The 22,574-nt window shown below is 38.3% G+C and overlaps 3 protein-coding genes across 8 annotated transcripts in view; 1 reads left to right on the plus strand and 2 right to left on the minus strand.

Annotated features, from left to right (window-relative positions):
• Positions 1-2,106: 2,106 nt before the first annotated feature.
• septin8b (septin 8b) lies at positions 2,107-8,303 on the plus strand. 2 transcript variants are annotated; one of them, XM_026280689.1, is made up of 10 exons: positions 2,107-2,136; positions 3,806-3,920; positions 4,005-4,200; positions 4,285-4,471; positions 4,547-4,708; positions 4,844-4,940; positions 5,325-5,493; positions 5,613-5,745; positions 6,975-7,153; positions 7,614-8,303. In XM_026280689.1, the coding sequence occupies exons 1-10, from the start codon at positions 2,107-2,109 to the stop codon at positions 7,615-7,617; spliced, it is 1,272 nt and encodes a 423-aa protein (XP_026136474.1). In that variant the 3' UTR covers positions 7,618-8,303. The 2 variants fall into 2 exon arrangements, with proteins under 2 accessions (XP_026136474.1, XP_026136476.1); XM_026280691.1 differs by lacking the exons at positions 2,107-2,136; positions 7,614-8,303 and having other exon boundaries at positions 3,806-3,916; positions 6,975-7,580.
• A 1,780-nt stretch (positions 8,304-10,083) lies between these two features.
• On the minus strand, positions 10,084-21,685 carry LOC113114014 (palmitoyltransferase ZDHHC5-like). Of its 5 annotated transcripts, none has more exons than XM_026280693.1 (13): positions 21,281-21,685; positions 18,652-19,888; positions 18,448-18,569; positions 17,409-17,566; positions 17,137-17,309; positions 16,935-17,037; positions 16,725-16,816; positions 16,527-16,641; positions 16,183-16,291; positions 15,052-15,173; positions 12,766-13,514; positions 12,427-12,609; positions 10,084-11,987 (listed from the first exon to the last, which is right to left on the minus strand). In XM_026280693.1, the coding sequence occupies exons 2-13, from the start codon at positions 18,786-18,788 to the stop codon at positions 11,876-11,878; spliced, it is 2,175 nt and encodes a 724-aa protein (XP_026136478.1). In that variant the 5' UTR covers positions 18,789-19,888; positions 21,281-21,685; the 3' UTR covers positions 10,084-11,875. The 5 variants fall into 5 exon arrangements, with proteins under 5 accessions (XP_026136478.1, XP_026136479.1, XP_026136480.1 ...); XM_026280694.1 differs by having other exon boundaries at positions 15,052-15,158; positions 21,281-21,682; XM_026280697.1 differs by having other exon boundaries at positions 11,853-11,987; positions 12,427-12,449; positions 21,281-21,684.
• A 302-nt stretch (positions 21,686-21,987) lies between these two features.
• LOC113113321 (polyribonucleotide 5'-hydroxyl-kinase Clp1-like) overlaps positions 21,988-22,574 on the minus strand; it is a 2,309-nt gene continuing 1,722 nt past the window's right edge. Inside the window, exons 4-5 of the mRNA XM_026279440.1 lie at positions 22,539-22,574; positions 21,988-22,446 (exon numbers count right to left, since the gene is read on the minus strand). The exon at positions 22,539-22,574 is cut by the window's right edge and continues 108 nt beyond it. Coding sequence (XP_026135225.1) covers positions 21,988-22,446; positions 22,539-22,574 — 495 coding nt within the window. The remainder of the gene's footprint in view (positions 22,447-22,538) is intronic.

The following is a 22,574-nucleotide window of genomic DNA, read 5'->3' on the forward strand; positions in this document are numbered from 1 at the left end:
ACACTAGAGGGTTGCTCAGTTTCCTCAGTATGAATGAACAGAAATGCATTCAGTTCCCTTCAACTGGTTGTTGTGCCATTCATCATATTCTGCGCTTATGTCACGCTTCAAAATAAATGTCATTGCATGACCATATATATATATATAAGTTTAAATCAAATCATAAAATAATATACTAGTTGGCTTCGAACAGTAGTTAATGTGATGAACCTCTTTTAACTTGAGGGAAACCAACATGCCTCTTTTTATTCGCAAACATTTTTGGAAGAAAGAAAGGTAGTTAGAAAAGTTTTAAAATCTTTTATCTGAAGGTTCTGCTATATCTTTGTCTTTAAAATTCATAACTTTTAAATATGACCCAAGTGTCTTCTGTTACTAATTATAGGTAAGGGGTAGGCCTATAAATAACAAGGGGAAAGGGCGACACATACTGGACATACTTGGAATTCAGCCCTTCTGCTGTGTACTGTAGACACAACATTAGACTAACACAGAATCTGAAGATGATAATTGTTTGAACCATTTCGAAGCCTCTGTGTTTAACACACACAAACACGATAATATATATCATATAATTAATATATAAATATATATAATAAAAATGAAACAATCATGTGAAATTGAAGTGCAGACTTTAAGTTTTAATTCAAGGGGTTGAACAAAAACATCACATAAAACGCATAGGAATTACAATCTTTTTTTTTTTTTTTTTTTTTTTTTTTACTGTCTTAAGTCACGGACATCAATCACCAGGCTTCATTTTTACTTCAGCTGACTTCAGTTATTGATTGTTTGTGGATCTTTCTTCCTTTAGTTTTGTCTTCAGCATGTGAAATTCAGGGTTGAGACTGTGAAAGAGTTTTTCTTTCCCATGGTCACATTGTCCTCTGTGGACATGCAGGCCTTTTTAAGTTGCAATGCTCTCCAGTCCAACTGTTGATTTGACCGATCTGAATGTTCCTGCTATCTCTCTGATGGATTTGTTTTGTTTTTGAAGCCTAACAATTGTCTTTCACCTGCAAGGAGAGCTCCTTTGACTCCATTATGTGGGATCACAGCAGCAGCTTCCAAATGCAAATAGCAAAGAATCAACTCCAGACCTCCTACCTGCTTAACTGATTCAGAAATAACGAAGAAATAGCGCATCTGTTCATGAAATGGCTTTTGAGTCAACTGTCCAATTACTTAAGGTCCTTTGAAAAAGGGGAGAGGTAAAGAACTGTAATTCCTTAAAGGGGGGGTGAAATGCTATTTCATGCATACTGAGTTTTTTACACTGTTAAAGAGTTGGATTCCCATGCTAAACATGGACAAAGTTTCACATTTGCACATCGTTTATTTCTTAAGGATAATGCAGTCCCAACGAAAAAGGGTCACGATGGTGTGTTGGAACCGCATGCGGTGAGTAAAACTGCTTCAAATATCTCTGTGTCGTTAACTTAGCTATCGCCGCGTAAGCACATCAAGTAAACAACATGTGATGTTGTCATCAAACTGCACTTTCCACATGTACAGCTTAAAAAAATAAAATAAAAAAAAAGACGACATAAAGTGGAACTTAGTCATTTTCCAAAACCGCTAAGCAAATATATACAGTTTCAGTACATACCACATAGAGATGTAGTTGCTGTTGCTGCTCTTGTTAAATTTCAGCCTCTGGATTCTGGATGTTTTGGTCAACAGCTAAAATAATAAAATTGTGCCTGTGTCATAGATATAAGATTATTGATAATATAATAATATATATTAAATTAAATAGATTTATTTTCATTAGTTGGTTAGTTTAAATGAAGAAAAAGGTAGTTTAGGTAACTACATCTACTGAGAACCTTGTCCAGCACTGAGATGTAGGCTACTTGATTTGACACTTGAGACACTAAACCCGAAGAAGTCTTTTCTGAATCAAGTGTGTTTGTAAGTGTAGGAGGAGGAGTGAACGTACGTGGGCAACCCGGACAGCACTTTAATTCAGCCAGAGGGTGTTTCCATCAAGTGGCCATATTAGAATGAGAGAGAGAGAGAGAGAGAGAGAGAGAGAGCGCGCGCACGGACGTCAGCGCAATAAATGAAAGCATACTGTCAGTGCTTTCTATCGCATTAATCTGCATGGCTGCCACAGATGTAAACATACATCCTGTAAGTTTTTTTGCCTTTTATATTTACTGCATATTATTTTTCTAAATATGGTATGCATATTCTTAATAAAGTTGCAATGTGAGCAGCAAGAGGTAGGAAGACTGGATTAGTTGGTCAGAGATGATTCAAACTTTTGCATATTTCATAATTTGCCTGTATTTATGTGCTAATATGTGCAGTAAATTTGTTGATTGCAATGGATTTTTTTGTGTGTGTGTGCATATGCTTGTAATTTATATCTATAGTTTAACATTGGGGTCTTTCTCTGGTTAAATCCACTGTCAAAGTCATTTCAAGCTGATTAGCTCTTGTAAGTAGATCAGCTTTGGTTCTTCAGGTCTTCTTCAGTCAACATGCATTCCATGTCTGTAACGTTTTTACATTTGTGCTAGATTATCATCCTAATACTGTTCATTTATGATTTTAAAATGCCTTTTAACTTGTTGCATTTGTAAACCCGTCCCTTAAAGGATGTTTCCTAGGGCAAAAGCAGTGGAAGCCTTCAGTTAGTGAGAAACACAGGCTGCATAAAGAGTCCTTTGTGCCCCAGTGTGTGTGTTAAGAATACTGGGGCAGTGGAACAGATGAAGGCTGTGTGAAACACTTCCTTGTGTTTGTACAGAGTGAGGAGCTCTGAATACCTCAGCATGCTGCTTTTCTCTGTGATCGAGACTCAAACCCGGGTTCATGCATACCAATATGCTCAGTTACTTTCAAACTGACATGGATCAGCTTTTCTGCTTTGATGATCAGTATCTCCCATGAAGTAATAGACACACTGGACTTATATTTGTGATGGAGCACTGCATGGCAAACTGAATTTTTAAAAAGCACTCTTAAAAATAAAGATGTTTCATGATGCCATAGAAGAACCTTTTTTATCTAAATGGTTCCATAAAGATCTTTTAATATCTGAAGAACCTTTTTGTTAAAACAAGTGGCGAAAGAAGATTTCTTTTAGATTATAAAAAGTTAAGAAGGAGATGGTTCTTTAAAGAAACTTTGTCTGAATGGTTCTTTGTGGAACCAAAAATGTTTCTTCTGTGGCATCGCTGTGAAGAACCTTTTAAGCACCTTTATTTTTAAGAGTGAGTCTTCAGTTTCACATGATTCTTCAGAAATCATTCTAATATGCTGATTTGATATTTCTATCCATGTTGACAATAGTTGTGCTGTGTGATATTTTTGTGAAAACTGAGATACATTATATTTACAGGATTCTTTGATCAATAAAAAGTTCAAAAGAACATAATCCATTTAAAATAGAAATCTTATAGAATTACGAATGTCTCTTTCTGCCAATATCTCTAAAAAAAAAATTCCAACTGCAAAAATTTGAACACTAGAAAAAAATACTCCACCACAAAATGAAAATGTTGTCATTAATCACTTACCACCATGTCGTTCCAAACCCGTAAAAGCTTCGTTTGTCTTCGGAACACAATTTAAGTTATTTTGGATGAAAACCGGGAGGCTTGTGACTGTCCCATAGACTTTTTAATTGATCATTAAAACAATTAGTGTTTTTGCAAATGTTTTTGATAAAAAATTTAATCCACTATAATATAATTTTGTACATTGAACATTTTTACAAAGGCACTTGTAATGACACGCTCAAAAAGTCCTGCTATGTCATGTCAAACTTGTTTTCGCTGTTGTCATTTCTCAGAGTGAGGAGATGAGGACTCTCTCTCTCAGCGGTCATGTGGGTTTTGACAGTCTTCCTGATCAGCTGGTCAGCAAATCAGTGAGCCAAGGATTCAGCTTCAACATTCTCTGCGTAGGTGAGGATAAAGTGCTTTTAAGCTTCTGCAGACCTGGTAGGTAAATAATCAAATCGATACAAAAGACTGTGCCCTCTCTTACAGGTGAAACTGGCATAGGCAAATCTACATTAATGAACACACTATTTAACACAACGTTTGAGAACGAAGAGGCCAGTCACTTCAAGAATGGTGTGCATTTGCGCCCCAGAACATACACCCTGCAGGAAAGCAATGTGGATTTACAGCTAACAATTGTAGACACTGTGGGATTTGGCGACCAGGTTAATAAAGAAGAAAGGTAATACTTGAAACTCAGGTTAAATATAATGAGTAACCCACTGACATTGATAGTGAAATACTAAAGCTTCTTGTTTCTCTGCAGTTATAAACCCATTGTGGACTACATTGATGCTCAGTTTGAAAACTTCCTTGAAGAAGAACTTAAAATTAAACGTTCCCTTTATAACTATCACGATTCACGCATCCACATCTGCCTCTATTTCATTGCTCCCACCGGTCACTCGCTGAAATCTCTGGACTTAGTTACCATGAAGAAGCTGGACAGCAAGGTACAGTGTTCACAAAGTTTATGTTATATATATTCTACCTCATCGTATTCATCCATATTTTTCCTTCCCAAACAGGTCAACATTATTCCCATCATAGCGAAGGCAGACACTATATCCAAGAGCGAGCTTCAGAAATTTAAGATCAAGATCATGAGCGAACTGGTCAGCAATGGTGTTCAGATCTACCAGTTCCCAACAGATGATGAAGCTGTGGCTGAAATAAACTCTTCTATGAATGTAAGAGAAGCTTGAGTAAAAATAGATGAATTAATATCAGATATGATGTTTTGCTATTGATCCGAACAGACACACACTACAGTATATGCTCTTACACTGGCATCTTTAATGTTGCACCATTGACTTGTGTTGCAGGCACATCTCCCTTTTGCTGTGATTGGAAGCAGTGAAGAGGTTCAAATTGGGAACAAAATGGTGCGGGCCAGACAGTACCCATGGGGAGTGGTGCAGGGTAGGTATTGCTGCTAATAGTACATAGAAGAAATTTTGAAGAACCAAACAGTTGTTGGTCCCCATTGACTTTCATAGGGAAAGAAATTCTATGGAAGTCAATGGGGTCCATCAACTGTTTGATTACCAGCATTCTTCAAAATATCATATTTTATGTTCAGCATAAGATAGAAACCTATACAGATTTTGAATGAGATGAGGTTGAGTAAATGATGACAACATTTTCAAACAAAACTATTCTTATAAGAACACAGTATTTCTGTTTAGACAGTGCCTCCTGTAGTTTAACATTAGCGCAAAACAAGCAGCAAACTGTATCTCGATTACATCATGAGAACTACACCAGATTATTGGGGAAGTTATGATTTCTGGGCTTTGTCCTCAGTGGAGAACGAGAGTCACTGTGACTTTGTAAAGCTGAGAGAGATGCTAATTCGTGTCAACATGTTGGACCTGAGGGAACAGACCCACGCCAGACACTATGAGCTGTACCGCCGCTGCAAACTGGAGGAGATGGGCTTCAAAGACACCGACCCTGACAGCGAACCCTTCAGGTACTGCGACGACTTCTCAACAAGAGCATGTAATAAAACAGGAAGTCAATTCATTTGAAATTGCATAGTCGTCACAGTCATGGCATCAAGTGAGCGGAAACATCTGTCCTCACATACAGTCTGCAGGAGACATACGTGGCCAAGAGGAGGGAATTCATTGGTGAGTTACAACTCAAGGAGGAGCAGATGAGACAGATGTTTGTCAACAAAGTGAAGGAGACAGAAGCTGAACTAAAAGAGAAGGAGAGAGAGGTAAGAACCACTATTTATTTTTTTATGGAAACACATTTTCAAGGCATAATTTCAAGACAGTATGTAATTTGTACTAGCCTTAATCTAATAGAAATGGTCATGTAAAACTACATTATATCTGCCTGTAATGCAGACATTTCTTTAGGTTGAAATAATAATAAAAAAGTAATATTTGTCAGTTTTCATTAAATAAATTTCATTTTGTCCCCTTTGATTGACAAAATATTTAAAAACTTGTGCATTTTATTTAAAAGTAAATATTTAAATACTTGTCACTTTTTATTAAAATTTGAAATAAAAACACTTACATACAAAACATACTTTTTAATTAAATAAACACATTTTTTTATAGTTCAATAGTAAGTTTTTTACTTTAACGGTAACAAAATCTATTTAAAAATGTTTTTATTAACTTGAAATGAATTCACTTTATTTGAATAATAAAATATTTAATTAAATACTTGTCACTTATTATAAAAAAAAAAAAAAAAAAATTAATATTTATTTAAATAAGCTTAACCTGTTAAATGTCACCCCGTTCCGTATACGGGACACCTACGTTGACTATACTATATTACAATCAAATTTAATCTAATCTTGACAAACTATATATCGTTGGAAAGGTCTAAGACTCCCAAATATGTATTATACAAATATTTTTTGTTAAAAATTATGTAGGAAAAGTAATAGATCAATTTATGACAAGAGTGCACCCTCAGAAATCTACATTACAAAAGGAGCTTTGACCTTTGTTTAAAAAAAAGACTTCCTCGTTGCCTTTTTCTCTATTACATTTTAGAAATCATCAGAAGTTATATATCACTTGAAAACATAAAATCTCAAAATTCATCCTTCAAAACCCATTTTAAAATCAGACATTGCATTACCATGTAAATGGCACATCAAAATCATGTTACAAAATGTTTTCAGTCATGAAATATAAAAATTTAGGTTTGTATCATGCACATTCATCTCTATCTTCAAAAACGTGAGTGACGGTTATCAGGTTAAAATATTTTTTAAATATACAATAAACCCTCTATGATTAAAGTTAATACAGTGGCAAGTATTTCAGCACTTGTGTTGATCGTTTAAATAATAATGGAATTAAAATATTAAAATAATTAAAACATAAGTATTTCAGCACTTGTGTTAATCGGTTAAATAATATTGGAATAAAAATAAATAAAATGAAATAAAATACTGAGTATCTTGTTCTGTATTCCCAGCTGCATGAGAGATTTGAGATGTTGAAACGTACACATCAGGAGGAGAAGAGGAACCTGGAGGAGAAGCGTAGAGATTTAGAGGAGGAAATGAACACCTTCAACAGGAGGAAAGTGGCTGCTGAAACCCTACAGTCTCTTCAAGGCTCCTCTGCCCTCAAGAAAGACAAAGAGAAGAAAACGTAAGCCTTCTCCTCCTCCCTTTCCCCCCATTTCATCCTCTGAGACTATCTGTTCCCATCTCGGGTAGTCACCGTCTGTGTATGAGACTGATCTGTGTCTGCATTCACAAACGTCTGAGGTCTTTTTGTTTGTCTGAGTTTGGCTGACCGTCTTTGCTTCTTCTGGGCTCTGATGCCAGGGCAGAGGATACTGGGATAGAAGAGCTTCAGTGCTGTAATATTAAAGCACGCTAGACAGGATCTTGGCATGTTTAAGGAGAAAGAGATAGATGATGACACTAGTTGCCTGGTACCACCAGCTGCCAGATCAGCATGCATTTACGCCCCCTGTTTAAGTGTGTTTTTCATTTTTTTTGCACTCACTTTGAATAAAATGAGTCTTTGATTGCTTGAAATATGTGTAAGCGCTCTTGGTTGGTAATATTATTTTTATAATCTAGCTGATTTGATTTCTTTTCAGTTAATTGGCGACCCATCAGCATCAGTAACTGCTTAGTCATTTTACATTGACACCAGCTTGCCATGCCTTCAGGTGATGGTTACAGGTAAAACGAGCTCAGTTCAGACTGTGATGATCCACTGATGTGTACTTGATTCTTCTGGATTTACTTTTTTATTAAAGGGATAGCGGTTCATCCTAAAAATGACATTGTCATAAATGATTCACCGTCATATTGTTCCAAACTCGCATGACTTTCTTTCATCTGTTTGTTGAACATAAAATATTTTGTGAAGATATTTTTGTCTATAAAATGGACCTTAATGATATGCAGAGGAAAAACAAGTTGAAATTGCATGCAGGTGAATAACTGATGACATAAATGTAATTTTTTTGCATGACATGTGTTTTTAAATAATATTGTATTGTATTGGTTTGAATAACTTTGTCATTGACTTAAATTAATACGGAACTTGACTATGATAACTGGACTTTTAACATATAATTTAGACTTTTATAAATGAATGTATTTTCCTCTAAGAAGTTTTACCAGATTGAAAAGCCTGTATAAAATGAATCGTTTTGTATTAACCAGAATAATTATGATATTTTTAAATGATAAATATCTTTGCTGATGTTATGGCTTGCCTCTGCTACACAAATACAAATGTACATTTTTCAGTTGAAAATTAAAAATGCTTTTAAAGTTTATTTCGTTTTTTGTATTACTCACTTGCTGTCTTCTAGAAATAAATATGGAAATAAATACATGTGAGAATAAAATGTAAAAATGGCTACATATAACAAGTATAACACATAACACATACATATAACAAGAAATATCTATTTCTTTATTTCCCTATTATTACATTTATGCAGGTTTGGGCTTCCATCTAAAATAACCACTTAATAATGTTTCCCCTACAATCAATTTAATTAAAGCGGAGGGTGAAATGCTATTTCATGCATACTGAGTTTTTTACACTGTTAAAGAGTTGGATTCCCATGCTAAACATGGACAAAGTTTCAAAAATTAAGTTGTACGTTTGAAGGAATATTTCTGTTCCAAAAATACTCCTTCCGGTTTGTCACAAGTTTCGGAAAGTTTTTTTCGAGTATGGCTCTGTGTGACGTTAGATGGAGTGGAATTTCCTTATATGGGTGCTAAGGGCGCGTCTGCCGGAAGAGCGCGCGCTCCCGTATAGCAGCGCACTGAGAGCACAACAGACGTTCACTGATCAGAGCGAGAGCGTCGCGAAATGTCACAATAGGAGTGTGTTTTTGGTTGCCAGGGCAAGACAACCCTGCACAGATTACCAAAAAAAACAGCATTAAGGGACCAGTGGATGGTTTATTTTTACAGAGCATCTATGGAGTTGTGCAAGTGTTTTTGTTTGTTCCCTGCATTTCGAAGATGCTTGTTTTACAAACAAGGCCCAATTTGATGCCGGATTTGCATATAATTTATTTCTTAAGGAAAATGCACTCCCAACGAAAAAGGGTCACGATGGTGTGTTGGAACCGCATGCTTCAGTATGCTTCAGTGAGTAAAACTGCTTCAAATATCTCTGTGTTGTTAACTTAGCTATCGGCGCGTAAGCACATCAAGTAAACAACTTGCGATGTTGTCATCAAACTGCACTTTCCAAATGTACACAAAAAAAAAAAAAAGACGACATGAAGTGGAACTTAGTCATTTTCCAAAACCGCTAAGCAAATATACACAGTTTCAGTAAATACCACATAGAGACGTTGCTGATGCTGCTCTTGTTAAATTTCAGCCTCTGGATCTGATTCTGGATCATAAATAAACGGCTGAATCTGACTGTTAGCCATGGTTTGTTTTGGATGATGGTGTTTTTTCCTCACTGTAATGTCACTCAGACGCTCTCAACGCAAAAGCCTACACACACACACATTCTTTAGCTCCGCCCACACGTCACGCCTCCAGACACTCGTGTTTTTCCGGGAAAAATCGGTACAGACTATCTTTCTCTTATGAATATAATAAAACTAAAGACTTTTTGGAGTTATAAAGGATGCAGTACTACTCTATAGGTACTCAAGATTAACAGGATATTGAGTGAAAACGAGCATTTCACCCCCCTTTAAGAGTAAATATTTGAAAGAATCAGAAAAGAAAAAAAAAAATCATTCTTTTTGAAACCAGTGCCTGGTGCCTCCTTATGGTGTGGTTTTTGCTTTAGTTCATTTCTTGAGGCCTCTGTCTGCATATTGCTTGACCTCAGAAAGGTACAGAAGCAGAAGATTTGGATCAGCCTTAGTGGCTTTTGCCAAAGGATTACCATGTGTACTTAACCAAATCCCAAAAGTACTTAAACCACAAGTTGCTGATGTCGTTTGCAGATGGTGCTTGATAGGAGTTAAACAGGTGCCTGTACTGAACGTTTAATTTACACTTGAAACAGCCTCTTATTATCAGACACATCAGGACAAAATAGTACCGAAATAAAGAATGAGGAAACTCAGCTCATGTTCATTCTGTTGTTTATTGTTCTGTTGAAAACGTGTTGCTCATTTGACTCAGAGTCAGCGGCATTAAAGGAATACAGAAGGGTTAAACGAGTCTGCATTCTTACCCAACACAACAATCCTCTATCTGTCATCTGTAGGAGCAACTATGCAGACTGAAACACCCTTGAAAACAGTTAAAAGGCATCATAAGGCCATGGTGGAAATGATGAAAGATATAAAATAAAATAATAAAAAAAACGTTTATCTTACACTGACTGGTCCTCAGATCTCAAAAAGCAGACAAAAGACGTGAACGACCTCTGATCTGAACCAAGCAGATAGTTGGAATGTGCTCTTGTACAAAAGTCAGGTAAGTTCAAATAAAATGTCATACTCATTCTCTCACATTGAAAAATACAATCAAACTTATATATCTATGAGGAGACAATCACTGTACTCTGGCTGTTTATTTGAACCAATGTCCAGTAAAAAAAAAAAAAAAAAAAGTTAAAACAAAAGACAATTTTTAAAATCGATGTCCCCATCTATATGATGGTGAATCCAGCATGTACTTGCACTGGCTAAATAAATAAACTCTCTTGTGATTGGCTGACCATTTGTCAAGAGGGTGTGGCTCTTGATTGGTGGACACGCCGACACATTGTTACAATTTGCATACAATATATTCAGTACTTAATGTAAATAATCTTTCGCTTAATATTTTGTGCTCTAGTAACTTGTGTCTTTAGACACATTCACTCCTACTTGACGAGTGTGCTATCTGTCAAACAGACCGAGTTTCTTTGGCTGACAACTTCATCTGGCTGATGCAGCCATATAAATCTGACAAACACTATCCAACCTAAAACAAACATCATATATGCCTGCATCTTAATATTATCTTCTTTATCAAACTTAATACTTATATATCTGTACCTGTATAAAATAATAATAGCAAAAAAGAAGAAAACGTTCACCCAAAAATGAAAGTTATGTGATCAGCAGCACACATGAACGTTTTCAAACTTGTCACAACAACTGTTGCATTTTGCATCTATCAGCTGTCATATGACTTTACAACATTTTATTTTCTTATTTTAAATCATTTTAAGTCATGTTTCCCCAAAGTGGTTGAGAACCACTGTTTTAGAAGACTTTCGAAGTTCTATTGACCAGATTTATGGCCTTTTTTTGGAGCAGGAAAGTATGTGGACACAATTGTCTGTAAAAGAGCAGCATTAACATTCATTAAAAAATCTAGTCAGTAATATGGGTTTGGAAAACGATGACAGAATTTTCATTTTTGTTGAACGGTCTCTTTAGGGGTTTGAAAAAGCGTGCTATGGAATATGCAAGACTGAACAGTGATTCATGTAGTCATATTTTCAAATACTTATTGGCTGACAGCTGAGAGGCTTGTGGTTTCTGTTGACGTTATTCTGAACTAGGCATCAGTGTGTCTCACATGGTCCCGCCTGCTAAGGCTGAATGGTCATTGATCATTGGACAGTCATGCATATAAATCGGAAGGGAATACATTGAAGTACCAAATGATTCTTTAAATAACTAAGAAAGTCTTAAGGATTTGTGTACCATATCGATATTCAGAAAACTGATAAAAGAAGATTTGTCTTCACTGGTCCATGTTCTCAGTGTACGTCCTTCTTAGTGACTGATGAAGCTTGACTGGGAAACACGATTTCTTCTTGTAGTCTTTTTTGCATGTTTGGTTGAGCAGCTTTACATCCGTCTGGCTGAAGCTCAAAAGGGCAAAAACTGCAGAATGAATCCTGATTCTCTTTTGTCAGTCACACTGAAATCCCATAGGTCGTTCCTCCAACACCAGTCACTTTCTTCACCCCTCCTACAGGTTTGTGTGAGGGGGTGTTATGATTGGCCACATTTTGTTTAATAGTCGAGCTGAATGTTTGAGGGGGAAAAACAGATAGAAATAGGTTAACCTAAATACGATGCATGTGAAAAAGGTGGATGCATTGAAAGTGTTCTAGGGATTATACAGTTTGTTTAAATGCAACAGACACAACCAAAGACATGCGCAAACTAAGTTTGAAGTCAATATGAATCGACATACACAAGCCATTTTATTTCCATAATGTCATGAAATGATTTTATCTGGATATGTTTGGAAGCTCAAAGTTAATGCGTGTGTTAAGCTACATTTACAGTGACTTTTTCCTTCAGATGACTTTTAAAACTACAAATTTCTTTTGTCGTCTTAGCTTCCTAATTTTTTTTCACGTGCACTTATGTAAATCTAGTAATGCGATTAAAATAATGTATATATCAGTTTCATGTTGACTTTAAAACATCAAAATTACATAAGCAAAATGAGACAAACCTTAGCACAGAGACAGAGTCATCCTTATGGCCACAAGGCAGGAGGAGGGGAGGGCAGAAGAAAGCAGATGAACGTAAAGAAAGAGAACAGAGAAGGAAAAAGAACAGAAAGATGGAGGGTGTGTACAGAAATTCAAGGGACAGCAGAGTGGCCATGGGTTGCAGGAAGAAAGAGACAGTGTTACTGAACAAAGAGAAGAAGAGAGACCAAATCAAATGAATATAAACACGGACACTGGACCTCAATGTTCTACTTGACCATATCACACACACACACAGGCGTGCAGGTTTTTCTGACGGGGGAAGAGAGAGACGGCTAAAATCTGCAGGCATTACTCACTTCTGCATCGGAGTCCCGCCCCCTGAGCTAGAGGGGCGGTGCTGTAATTCGGCGCCACCTGCATAGGACAATGATTTGCCCAAAGGTGTATGGCCAGGGGCGGGGCCAGGAGGAGGGGAGCCCAATGAGCGAGCCCGAGGAGAAAGGGGCGGAGCCCGAGAAGGGGGTGAGCTTGTTGGGCGCAGGAAAGCTCTGTTGGGGGAGGGTCTTAGGGGGGCAGGGCAGGCCTGGAGAGAGCCCTCCCTCTGCTGAGCTGACAGGAAAGGGGACGTGTACCCTGAAATAGGCGGGGCCCCCGCTGCTGTGCTAAGAGAGTGCGGAGGGTGTGGTCTGGGCGGGGACAACTCGTGAGCAGCAGACTCAAACTCCGGGCTTTCGGAGTGTGTCAGCAGACTTTCGTATGACAAGCTGCCGTTGCGTGTCTGATTGGCTAAACTCTTGTAGCTAGTGGAGGTCGTACCCTCAGAGATGAGAGGCCCGAGGGCATTGTGGGCCGTATGGGCGGAGCGAAGGCTTGAGGAGCAAGAGGCTGCTGCTGATTGGAGTAGGGTGTCGGTAAAAGATGGGTAGGATCGCCCACCGAATGTAGAGGCCCCACCCAGGCCCCCCGAGCCTGCTTTACCTCCCTCCCCTCCCCCACGGCACCCTGCACCCCCTCGGCTTGACAAACTGGGGTCTGAGCGGTAGCTGGGCTGCCCAGTGGTGACGGGGACAGAGGGAGACTCGGTCATACTGTTCCCTCGACTCATCTGAGAGGAAAAAGAGAGAAAGAAACGTTCCCAGGAGCTGAGGCATCACCACAGACATGAAAGATGGAACACAACTTAAAGTTTGAGGAAACCACACCGTATAAAGGGACGTATGGAGTTCCTAAGGGGACATGGTGATGGACAAAATATAAGATTGGTGGACAAACTATATTTCAATGCTTCTGCATTCACTTCCAAAACTTTTGTGTTTGCTCGCAAAAATTATCATGGAAAAACTATCAAAACTATCACTGCATTCCTAATAAGACAAATCCACGACAAGAACAATCATGGCCGCCATATTGAAGAGCAGTTCCAAACCAAAGAGCTCACACTGGTCAGGGCCCAGCTGAATGAAGGATTTCGAAACCTTTGCTGCCATCACTCTTTGCACAGGTTTAACTGTGCAACTATGGCACCTCCTAAATTGGCTCTGCAAGATGATACAGAACTGCATTCCAAGCAACAGATTTTTGGTATCCTTCCTCCTTTTAAAGCTGTAACTCTGGAGGGTAAACCCTATGAACCTTCTATACTATGACTGAGGTGAGACCCTTGAGCAAGGCACCAAACTCCCAACTACGCCCCAGGTGCCGCAGCACTGGCTGCACACTGCTCTGGGTGTGTGTTCACTGTGTGTGTGTGTGTGTGTTCACTTCTCACTGTTGTGTGTGTGTGCACTTTGATGGATTAAATGCAAAGTACAAATTTCAAGTATACTTGGCCACCATACTTGGCCACACGTCACGTTCCTTCCCTTACCTCAAGAGTATTTGTGAGCAAATGCAGAGGTTTTTGGTCGAATGCAAACGTGAATGCAAAAGCACCAAAATGTAATTTTTCCACTATTTTTTTTATTTTTCTGACATTTAAAAAAAATATTTAATACAGTTTCTAAAAAACGTTTTTTTTTCCCACTTACCAGACAAACCTCCAAAAACTGGAAAGTGTGGTGAACGACTGCAACAGTTTTGCTAGGAAACTCAAAAGTTTCTTGGGGGAGTGCAAAAGCATTGCAAATTAAAAAATAAATGTGAATGAACAAAAACTTTGAAACATTTTTTTCTCATATTTTCTCCCATCTCATATTTTTTCCATCACCATGTCCCCTTAGGGGGCTCAGTAGGACTGTATGAATGCACATAAATTATGCTTAAAACATCAAGGAGAATTTGACACTAAATTCATGCCATTTTTACAGAATGGATGAAGGAAAGGGAAGGATTCAAGTTATGCTTCAGAACGAGAGGAAAACAGCAACAGGAAAGAGTCCAGCTTGAATCAAACGCAACAACTGCAGAGTCAAAATGACGAAACACAAGAGCAAGGTGCAAAACACACCATAACAATGGATATTTCACATTTAACTTACTCGCTCACTGACTGCCAGTGATTTCAGATATTCAAGAAAAATAATAAAAGGATTCAATGCAAAAAGAAAAAAATGCAATGCAAACCTCAAGAGCAGTAGATAACGGTTGTATACGTTTCAGTACCTGACCTTGCCTGTATTTGTGGATACTGCACTTAGACTAACCTTGCTGGAATGTGTTGAGGCCGTGTGGTTTTTTCCTGGACTGCTGTAGGACGGCCTGTATTTATACAATGAAGGTGTGGGTGGAGCCTCGGTCAGCAAGCTGCACTCTGATTGGAAGAAAGCTAAATATTGATTTGAATATTTATAATATGGCCCATATAGATTTAAAATTCTTTTAGAAATTATAAAATGAATACAACTACAGAGATGCAAACAAAGAGGGAAAAAAGTGAGAACATTGCGTGGATCGGGGACATGCTCTACACTGAATTTCTTTTAAAGATATTTGCTTTGCATGCTCATTTGTAGTTACTTTAAGGTATTTTTTTATTACCTTATGTCCAAAACTGTAATTTTACAAACACAAATAATATATATGTATATATTTTTTACACCTTGTTGCAATATTTTACAAAAAAATAAAGACTGAATTTATTTGGTAAAAATCCCATGTTGTAAAAGATGAAGTGCTATGCAGGCTATTTAAGACAATATTGGCTGGTTAGAAGGCAATGCTGAAATAAAATGCAAAATGTTTGCCCTCTATCTTTACCGTACCCACATCTCAGACCTCAAATACATAAAATATTACCATTTCTAGACATGGTTTTTTAAGTGAAGAGTAAAGAAAATACTATACAAAACTTATACGAAACAACCAGTTGTATCAACTTCGCCATCATTGGTAAGACGGTGTCTTAAGAGCTAGTTTAACCAACTAGCATTTACCAAAAGATAATCAGTATTACTTTTCCAATACAAATAAGACTAATCTAGCTTTTGAATTTGAAGTGGAGATGACAAACTTTTAAAGAGTAGTCTAAACAGTTTATGAAACCTTCCCCAGTTCTTTATTTACCCTTGTAAGACCCCCCTTCTTCCCTAATAAAACACTTTCTCACCGGCTCTGAGCAAATCTCATAGGTGACCTATTTTGATCTCAAAAAAGTGATTTATCACTAATAGGTGAGGAGTTTGCATCTATGATTAACATAAAACACTGGTTTATCCTGAAAAACAGCTTCTAATTTAAGATCCATTTAAGATGACCTTAGCATCTATATGCTTCATAACAGCCCAAAAATGCTGTAAATGATCTGACAGTTATAAAATGTCTGTGTATGCACTAACCTTCATTTTGTGTGTGAGGCATCCCAGGGTATCTGTGCTCTGGTTTAGGTGGTGGAGGGGGATCAGCATCAGTGGACTGACTCTCCATTATCTCCAAACTACTTTTAGACTGAAGTGTACACACACACAAACACACACACACAGAGCAACTCTTACAAAAATAGCCTACTCATCTAAAGGGATTTTACAAACCTAATCTTATCTGAGATATTTCACATATATGTTAACAAATTTTTTTTGTGCTGTGTAAATGGTATTACAAACCTAATCCACTTGGACAGTTCTGCCACTGCCAACCATGACAGTTAGCATAAAAAACTAAGTGTATGATAATGTGTTTGTACCTGTTGGATGCCATTATCCACAGCTTTAGCTTCTAGTTGGGCTTCTGACAGAGGGGGCCGCAGAAATGGTGGCTGGACCTCAACAGAATGAGGCTTTCGCAAGCGACCAAGATACCTGTACAAAAACGTGCGTATAGAATTAGAACTTTAAATCTTTATTTTTACATCTTTATGGGTTATGAAGTAAGATTTGTGAACCTGGGAGCCTGTGAACCACACAGCACGTGTGCAATGTTTTTTAAGCACCCGTGTGTGAAGGGGTTAACGCCACCCCTGAACTTCCCAGTGACCTGAGGGTGAAGAGAGAACATTTGAGAACACACCCTTAGAATTCAGACAGACCAATTAACATCATTCTGTTTGACCAAACACATACAATGTGGACAAGGGACACACCCGAACACACACCTGTTCGTTGGTTGTTCTCCCTCTGGCAACAAGCACAATGTGGAACCCAGTGAGTCCCGCAACCGGGACGAAAAACAGACCAGACACACACATCACCGCCATACTGAGTAGTGCATTAAGGATACCAGAGAACAATGAAGAGGTTGATGTGCATCCATGAGATTACATGCATATATGTGTGCGTTATGTACGTAAAGGATACGTGACTCCAGAGTCCACCTGGTCCAGATGTTTAGTGTGATGGAGGATGTACAGCAGACTGAAGCCAAACACATTCATAATGTGAGTAGTGAGCGAGAGCAGGAACAGAAAGAAATAACGATAATTCCTTCTGCCAATGCAGTTATTCACCCATGGGCAGTGGTGGTCAAACTCCTAAACACAAACACACATGCGTGACAAAAGAGGTCAAGGCTCAAATCGAAACACTTAAAGAGTTTGTTTAGTGTGAACCTATGACGAATGTGCATGTACCTCCACACAGTTGTCACACACGGAGCAGTGTGAACAGCGCGGTGGTCTGTAAAAGCGACATGTAGAGCACCACTTCATCCGCACCTGAATGCCCCTCACCTCCACCGTCTTATAAAGCGGAGCCCGGAAATCATCCTCTTTGTCCTCATCTTCTTCAGCTGCGAAACATACAATCTCATAAAAACTGCACATTATACTGTACAGCACCACAAAAATATAAGAAAAGTATATTGTGCATTTAAGAAAATTAAGCCTAATTTGAGCACCAATGAGGTTTCATTTATATGATACTTACGACATGTGAAAGTAATGTTTATTTTAATGAATATTTTAACGTGCATAAAAATGTAATTGGAAAATATGCAACTGATCAAACGTTTGGGGTCTGTAAAATTTGTAATGTTTTCATTACGGTGACGGTGTAAAATATTCTTACAATTTAAAACATTTTTTTTTTCTTTATGTAATACATTTATTTGATGGCAAAGCTGAATTCTTCAGTGTCACATGATCCTTCAGAAATCAATACGCTGATTTGTTCCTCAAGAAACATCATCAGTGTTGAAAACCGTTGTGCTCTTAATATTTTTTTGGAAGCCATGATACATTTAAGATTCCTAATAAATATCTTTATAAATAAGCATGGCATTTATATGAAATAGAAATCTTTAGCAACATTATAAATGTCTTTTCTGTCACTTCTGATCCATTTAATCTGTCCTTGATTCATTTCCGAAAAAAGTTTTTCCTGACTCTTAACTTTTAAACAGCGGTGTACATTTGATCATACTGTTTTTACTGATAATAGGAAAACACTTTTTGGGTAATAACTATGATAACTGCTATTATTAAATGAATATAACATAAATACTGATATAGATCTATCAGAGGAAACTTAATTATCATTAAACTAATTTGGCAATCTTTAAGATCGTGTATAAAGGATATCTCAGATATTTCTCCTCAGCCCCCTTAAAAAAACGAAGTAGGATTTACTCACGTTTTCCCAGTCTAAACTTCTTAAAACATAAGTGTGTACCTCTAGGAAAGATACCGGGGTCCATGAATGTGGCCATACAGAAATTGGCCAGTGTAAAGAGGAAGACCACAACATTATAGAGCGGAATGGAGGAGGAGAACCGCTCTGCCAGCCACGGACATCTGCACAGAGATGCCTCACATCACTCTTACAAATATATATATTTATTCGACTTCTGTTTTAATGTATTTAGGTTCTACTCACGTGAAACAAAGAAACAGCGTCGAGGCCCCCACAAGGAAGGCGGTTGCTGCGGACACAGGCACATAGCGACTGGGGCGGAACGGGCGGGATGGGGAGGGGTATCCCAGAGCCCCGTCCACACTGAGACCCACAGGCATTTGGAGGCGTCAAAAAAAAAACTGGGGACCAGGGGGAGGCGTCAGAGAGCGAAGGAAAGTCGTCTCCCACCTGAGTGAGGATGGTGTGTAGCCATGGATTTAGTGAAACAGATTATGTTCTCATAAATCAAGGTGCAATTCTTTCCAAAAAACAAACGTTAACATACAATAGTGCAGATGTCTTTTCGTATACGTCTGTGCTGATACATAAAAATATATGACTAAATAGATACACATAATACGCGATTCTATGACTTTACTGTAATACAAAAATATCTCTAGTTTGATTAAAAATAAGTTCATATGGCTTGAATGTAACAAGATTTGGTCAATAAAAGGAAAATCAAGTGCCAGCAAAGCTCTTTTAGTGCAAATCTCCGGGAAGCCCCATGTTAGATCAGAAAGAACTCAAAGGAAGCAGCAACTTGAGTTGAGGCATTCACACAGTACTCGCTCAGAGACCGGTCTCCAATCTCTCAAAGCATCACAGCAGATGAGTGCATGCGAGCATGACGTCAGACTACAGAAAGAAAAAGAAAAAAAAAATCTGTTTTGATGGGAGGTGAAACAAAAAGTATAAGGGAAAAAATAAACTACAAGACAAACTATACGACTCTCGTTCTACAGTCTCAGTGGAGTCTGGATTCCCTCCGGAACAGTCAGTCTAAGAAAAGATCGTAATTACGAGTACAAAATATGAAACGGAGCTCTTGATGTCCTTGTGTCCTAAATGAGAGCTCATTCTCCACTCTGAGGTGATCTACGCTCACACTTTGATGAGAGACAAACTGGCAGAAAAACACGGTTCACAAAGTCACATGAATCTTGCAATACAGATATCCACATGATAACTTGTGTTTCAGACGTCCATGTGTGAAAAATGTACGCCCATGCCAGAGTACGTGTCCACCATCACAACTGCACACGATCTGTTTGTGTCCGTGGTTGAAAACTTCTGGTTGTGGTAACTCATGAGTGTGCAAAAACATTTTAACCCTGCATGGCGTCCCATGAGGCCTTTCTTCCTCACAAGGATGAGATTGACGCGTCTAAAATGCCGCCCTCCTCTGTTCTGATTCCTTAACAGGCCTGATCAGTATCTGTAAGAAGAAAAGATAATTAAAGATGTATAGAAGCACTCATGACCTGATCTTACACATTCTTTAAGTTCTCCATACTGGTTCCAAGCAGCCCATATCATACGAATGATCACATGAACTAGGGCGAAACAAAGCAATGAATTGTGAAACCTTCATCTGTGTACACACACATCGTGTTGAAACCCGATCATGCTTTTGCTGCCCTGTCACAACTTCTCACTCACCAGGAAAGGGTGTGCCTCTTTTTTTTTTTTTACTGTATCCTCCACCAGGTTTTGTGTATACAATACAACCCCATCTTCCATTTACAATCCCATTTTCTCCTTGGGTTTGCAGTCACAATGACCACACAGTGACCTTGAGGCTCGCATACACAAGCCGTATTACACCACTCGTAATCTCCTTTTCTTGTAGCTACTCCTGCTCTCTTCATTCACAGTGCCAACCTGAAAACTAATTCACTTCACATGGGAATTATATATAGATTTGGTCAATTCATAAACATGTTCAATCATATCTGAACATCAACTTTTAATCAATGATGAACTGGATGATGGATGTCAGATGATGTCTGATTGGACCAAATAATCAGTAACAATCTGTAAAATGATGCTAGTATGTCACTGACCCACAATTGTCATTTTAACAATTTAATAAGATAATAAAAAGTGACTTTATTGCTTTTAGTTGTCGTTTTTTTTTTTCAAAGGAAAAAATCTCGCGATGGTGTTTATAAGTCAAGTTAAGTTATATAGATGAATACAGTGTATTTTGAGGAAGAATACATCAACATTTAAAAGCCTTGTGAGATGCTTATCTACACAGACAGCATTTCAAGGCATCATATGTGGATTGCACGCACTACAATGGCCAAAGATTATGTCTAAGAAGGCAACTCATTAGGTGACAGTAATTCACTACAGCAAAAACACAAACCAAACGGGTTAGCTGAATATCAAAGCATAAACGATTTAAGACAAAAAGGCAAAATGTGAGTCAAAACCACTACGTTTGTGTCCGATTTTTGTTGTTAGCTTATCATATCAGGTATTAATATCGTCCTCCAAAACACTCCCTAACGAGGTAAAACATGACGATTTGGATTACAAAAAAACAAGAATGCTGCATATTGATTAATAAGTAGCAAAATTACCTTATAAACCACACCAAAATAACATCTTTTAACTTTTCCCTTAGTGTATTCCGTTCCATCTAACTAGGCCGCATCGTGAAGCCTCGGACACCAATTGTTAGAGCGTCCACTGAAGTAAGCTCAAATGCGGCCAAATCGATCCGATGCCGAAACAGAGCAAAACCAAACAGCGACCTGCCTAAACGCATTTACACAAACAACACCTCTATTATGAATGTCATCCACTTGTATATACTCACTCAGTATCGGTTATCCGAATGTTTACGTGCTTTAAATGGCTGGCGTTTATTCACACATCCTGCGATTTTGAAACTCGGTGTGTTTTCTGCATCCCGGCCCGAGGCAGCGGTATTATCTGATGGGAGAGGAGCTTCAGCTCTCTCTATCCTCTCTCTCCCTTAATCTCCATGTCTTTCCACGGCCTGGGAAACGGCTTTTGATCTGTGTACGCCCGGGGCTGAAAACTCCCCAAGTCGTTTATCCGATGCAGAGTCTGATAAGCCAAAAATAAACCCTTAACGAGGCATCATCATCATGTTATTCGACCGCAGCATCGTTTCAGGACACCGGTATAAGACATGCAGAAAAAGATCCGGAATAGATTCTTGTCTACACAATATATAGCGTGCCAAAATAATTAATTGCGCAATTTGTTTGATCAAAGGAAGTAATTTAAATTGAAAGAAAAAAATGGCATGCAGAATGACTTGTAGTCAAACAGGTTTCAGTTTGTTTTATTGTTTGTTCAGAAGGACAGATGAAATTTCAGTTGAATTTATATATAAAATAAATAAATAAATAAATACAGAAGCTTTTACTTATATACATAATAATTAAAATTTGTCCTTTAAAATATTATACACACCTATAAATATTTTGTAAGAACTTAACAAATGTGAAAAGATATGTCCGTTTGAGCAGAGATCTCTGCTAGACTTATATGCGTCTATTTAAGGTCGATGAAACGAATGTCCATAATGAGCAGAGTGTGTCGCGGCAGGGGTCTGGGCGCTGGTGAGAGTACAGTCATCACCTGAGTTTGTGTGTCCACCGCTGTCACAACTACGAAGCCACACACAGGACTCTCTAAAATCCCCCTGCTCTGTCCTGCACCCACCTCGGCATCATCATCCACTGAACTCACACTCAGCACATGGTGGGTTAAATCCCTGCCAGGGCTGACTGGGACGAGTTTGAGCTGGGTGTCATCCTGGGACATACCCAGAGGGAGACAGGAGTCTGGAATTGAGGGTGCACCGATCTTGTAAATACGCACATCTGAAAAGCACACATCAAAAGCATGAGGATAAAAGGAAGATCCACGGAAGCCGTAGAAGTATTCCCGGATCTTTTCGTCCCATGACTCTCGGGGGCAGTCCTTGGAGCGCTCCACCACGCCGCCAGACTTTGGCAGGAGGACGACACGTACGAAGTGTGCAGGTCACGTTTAAGCTCATTATAGAGACGCTCCTGGTCCAGGACTATAACAACATCCACCTGGAAAGCTGGGGCGCAGTGGACCAGAGCCTGGTA

Source organism: Carassius auratus, chromosome 14 (genome assembly GCF_003368295.1).
Source record: "Carassius auratus strain Wakin chromosome 14, ASM336829v1, whole genome shotgun sequence".
In the NCBI taxonomy this organism is placed as follows: domain Eukaryota; kingdom Metazoa; phylum Chordata; class Actinopteri; order Cypriniformes; family Cyprinidae; genus Carassius; species Carassius auratus.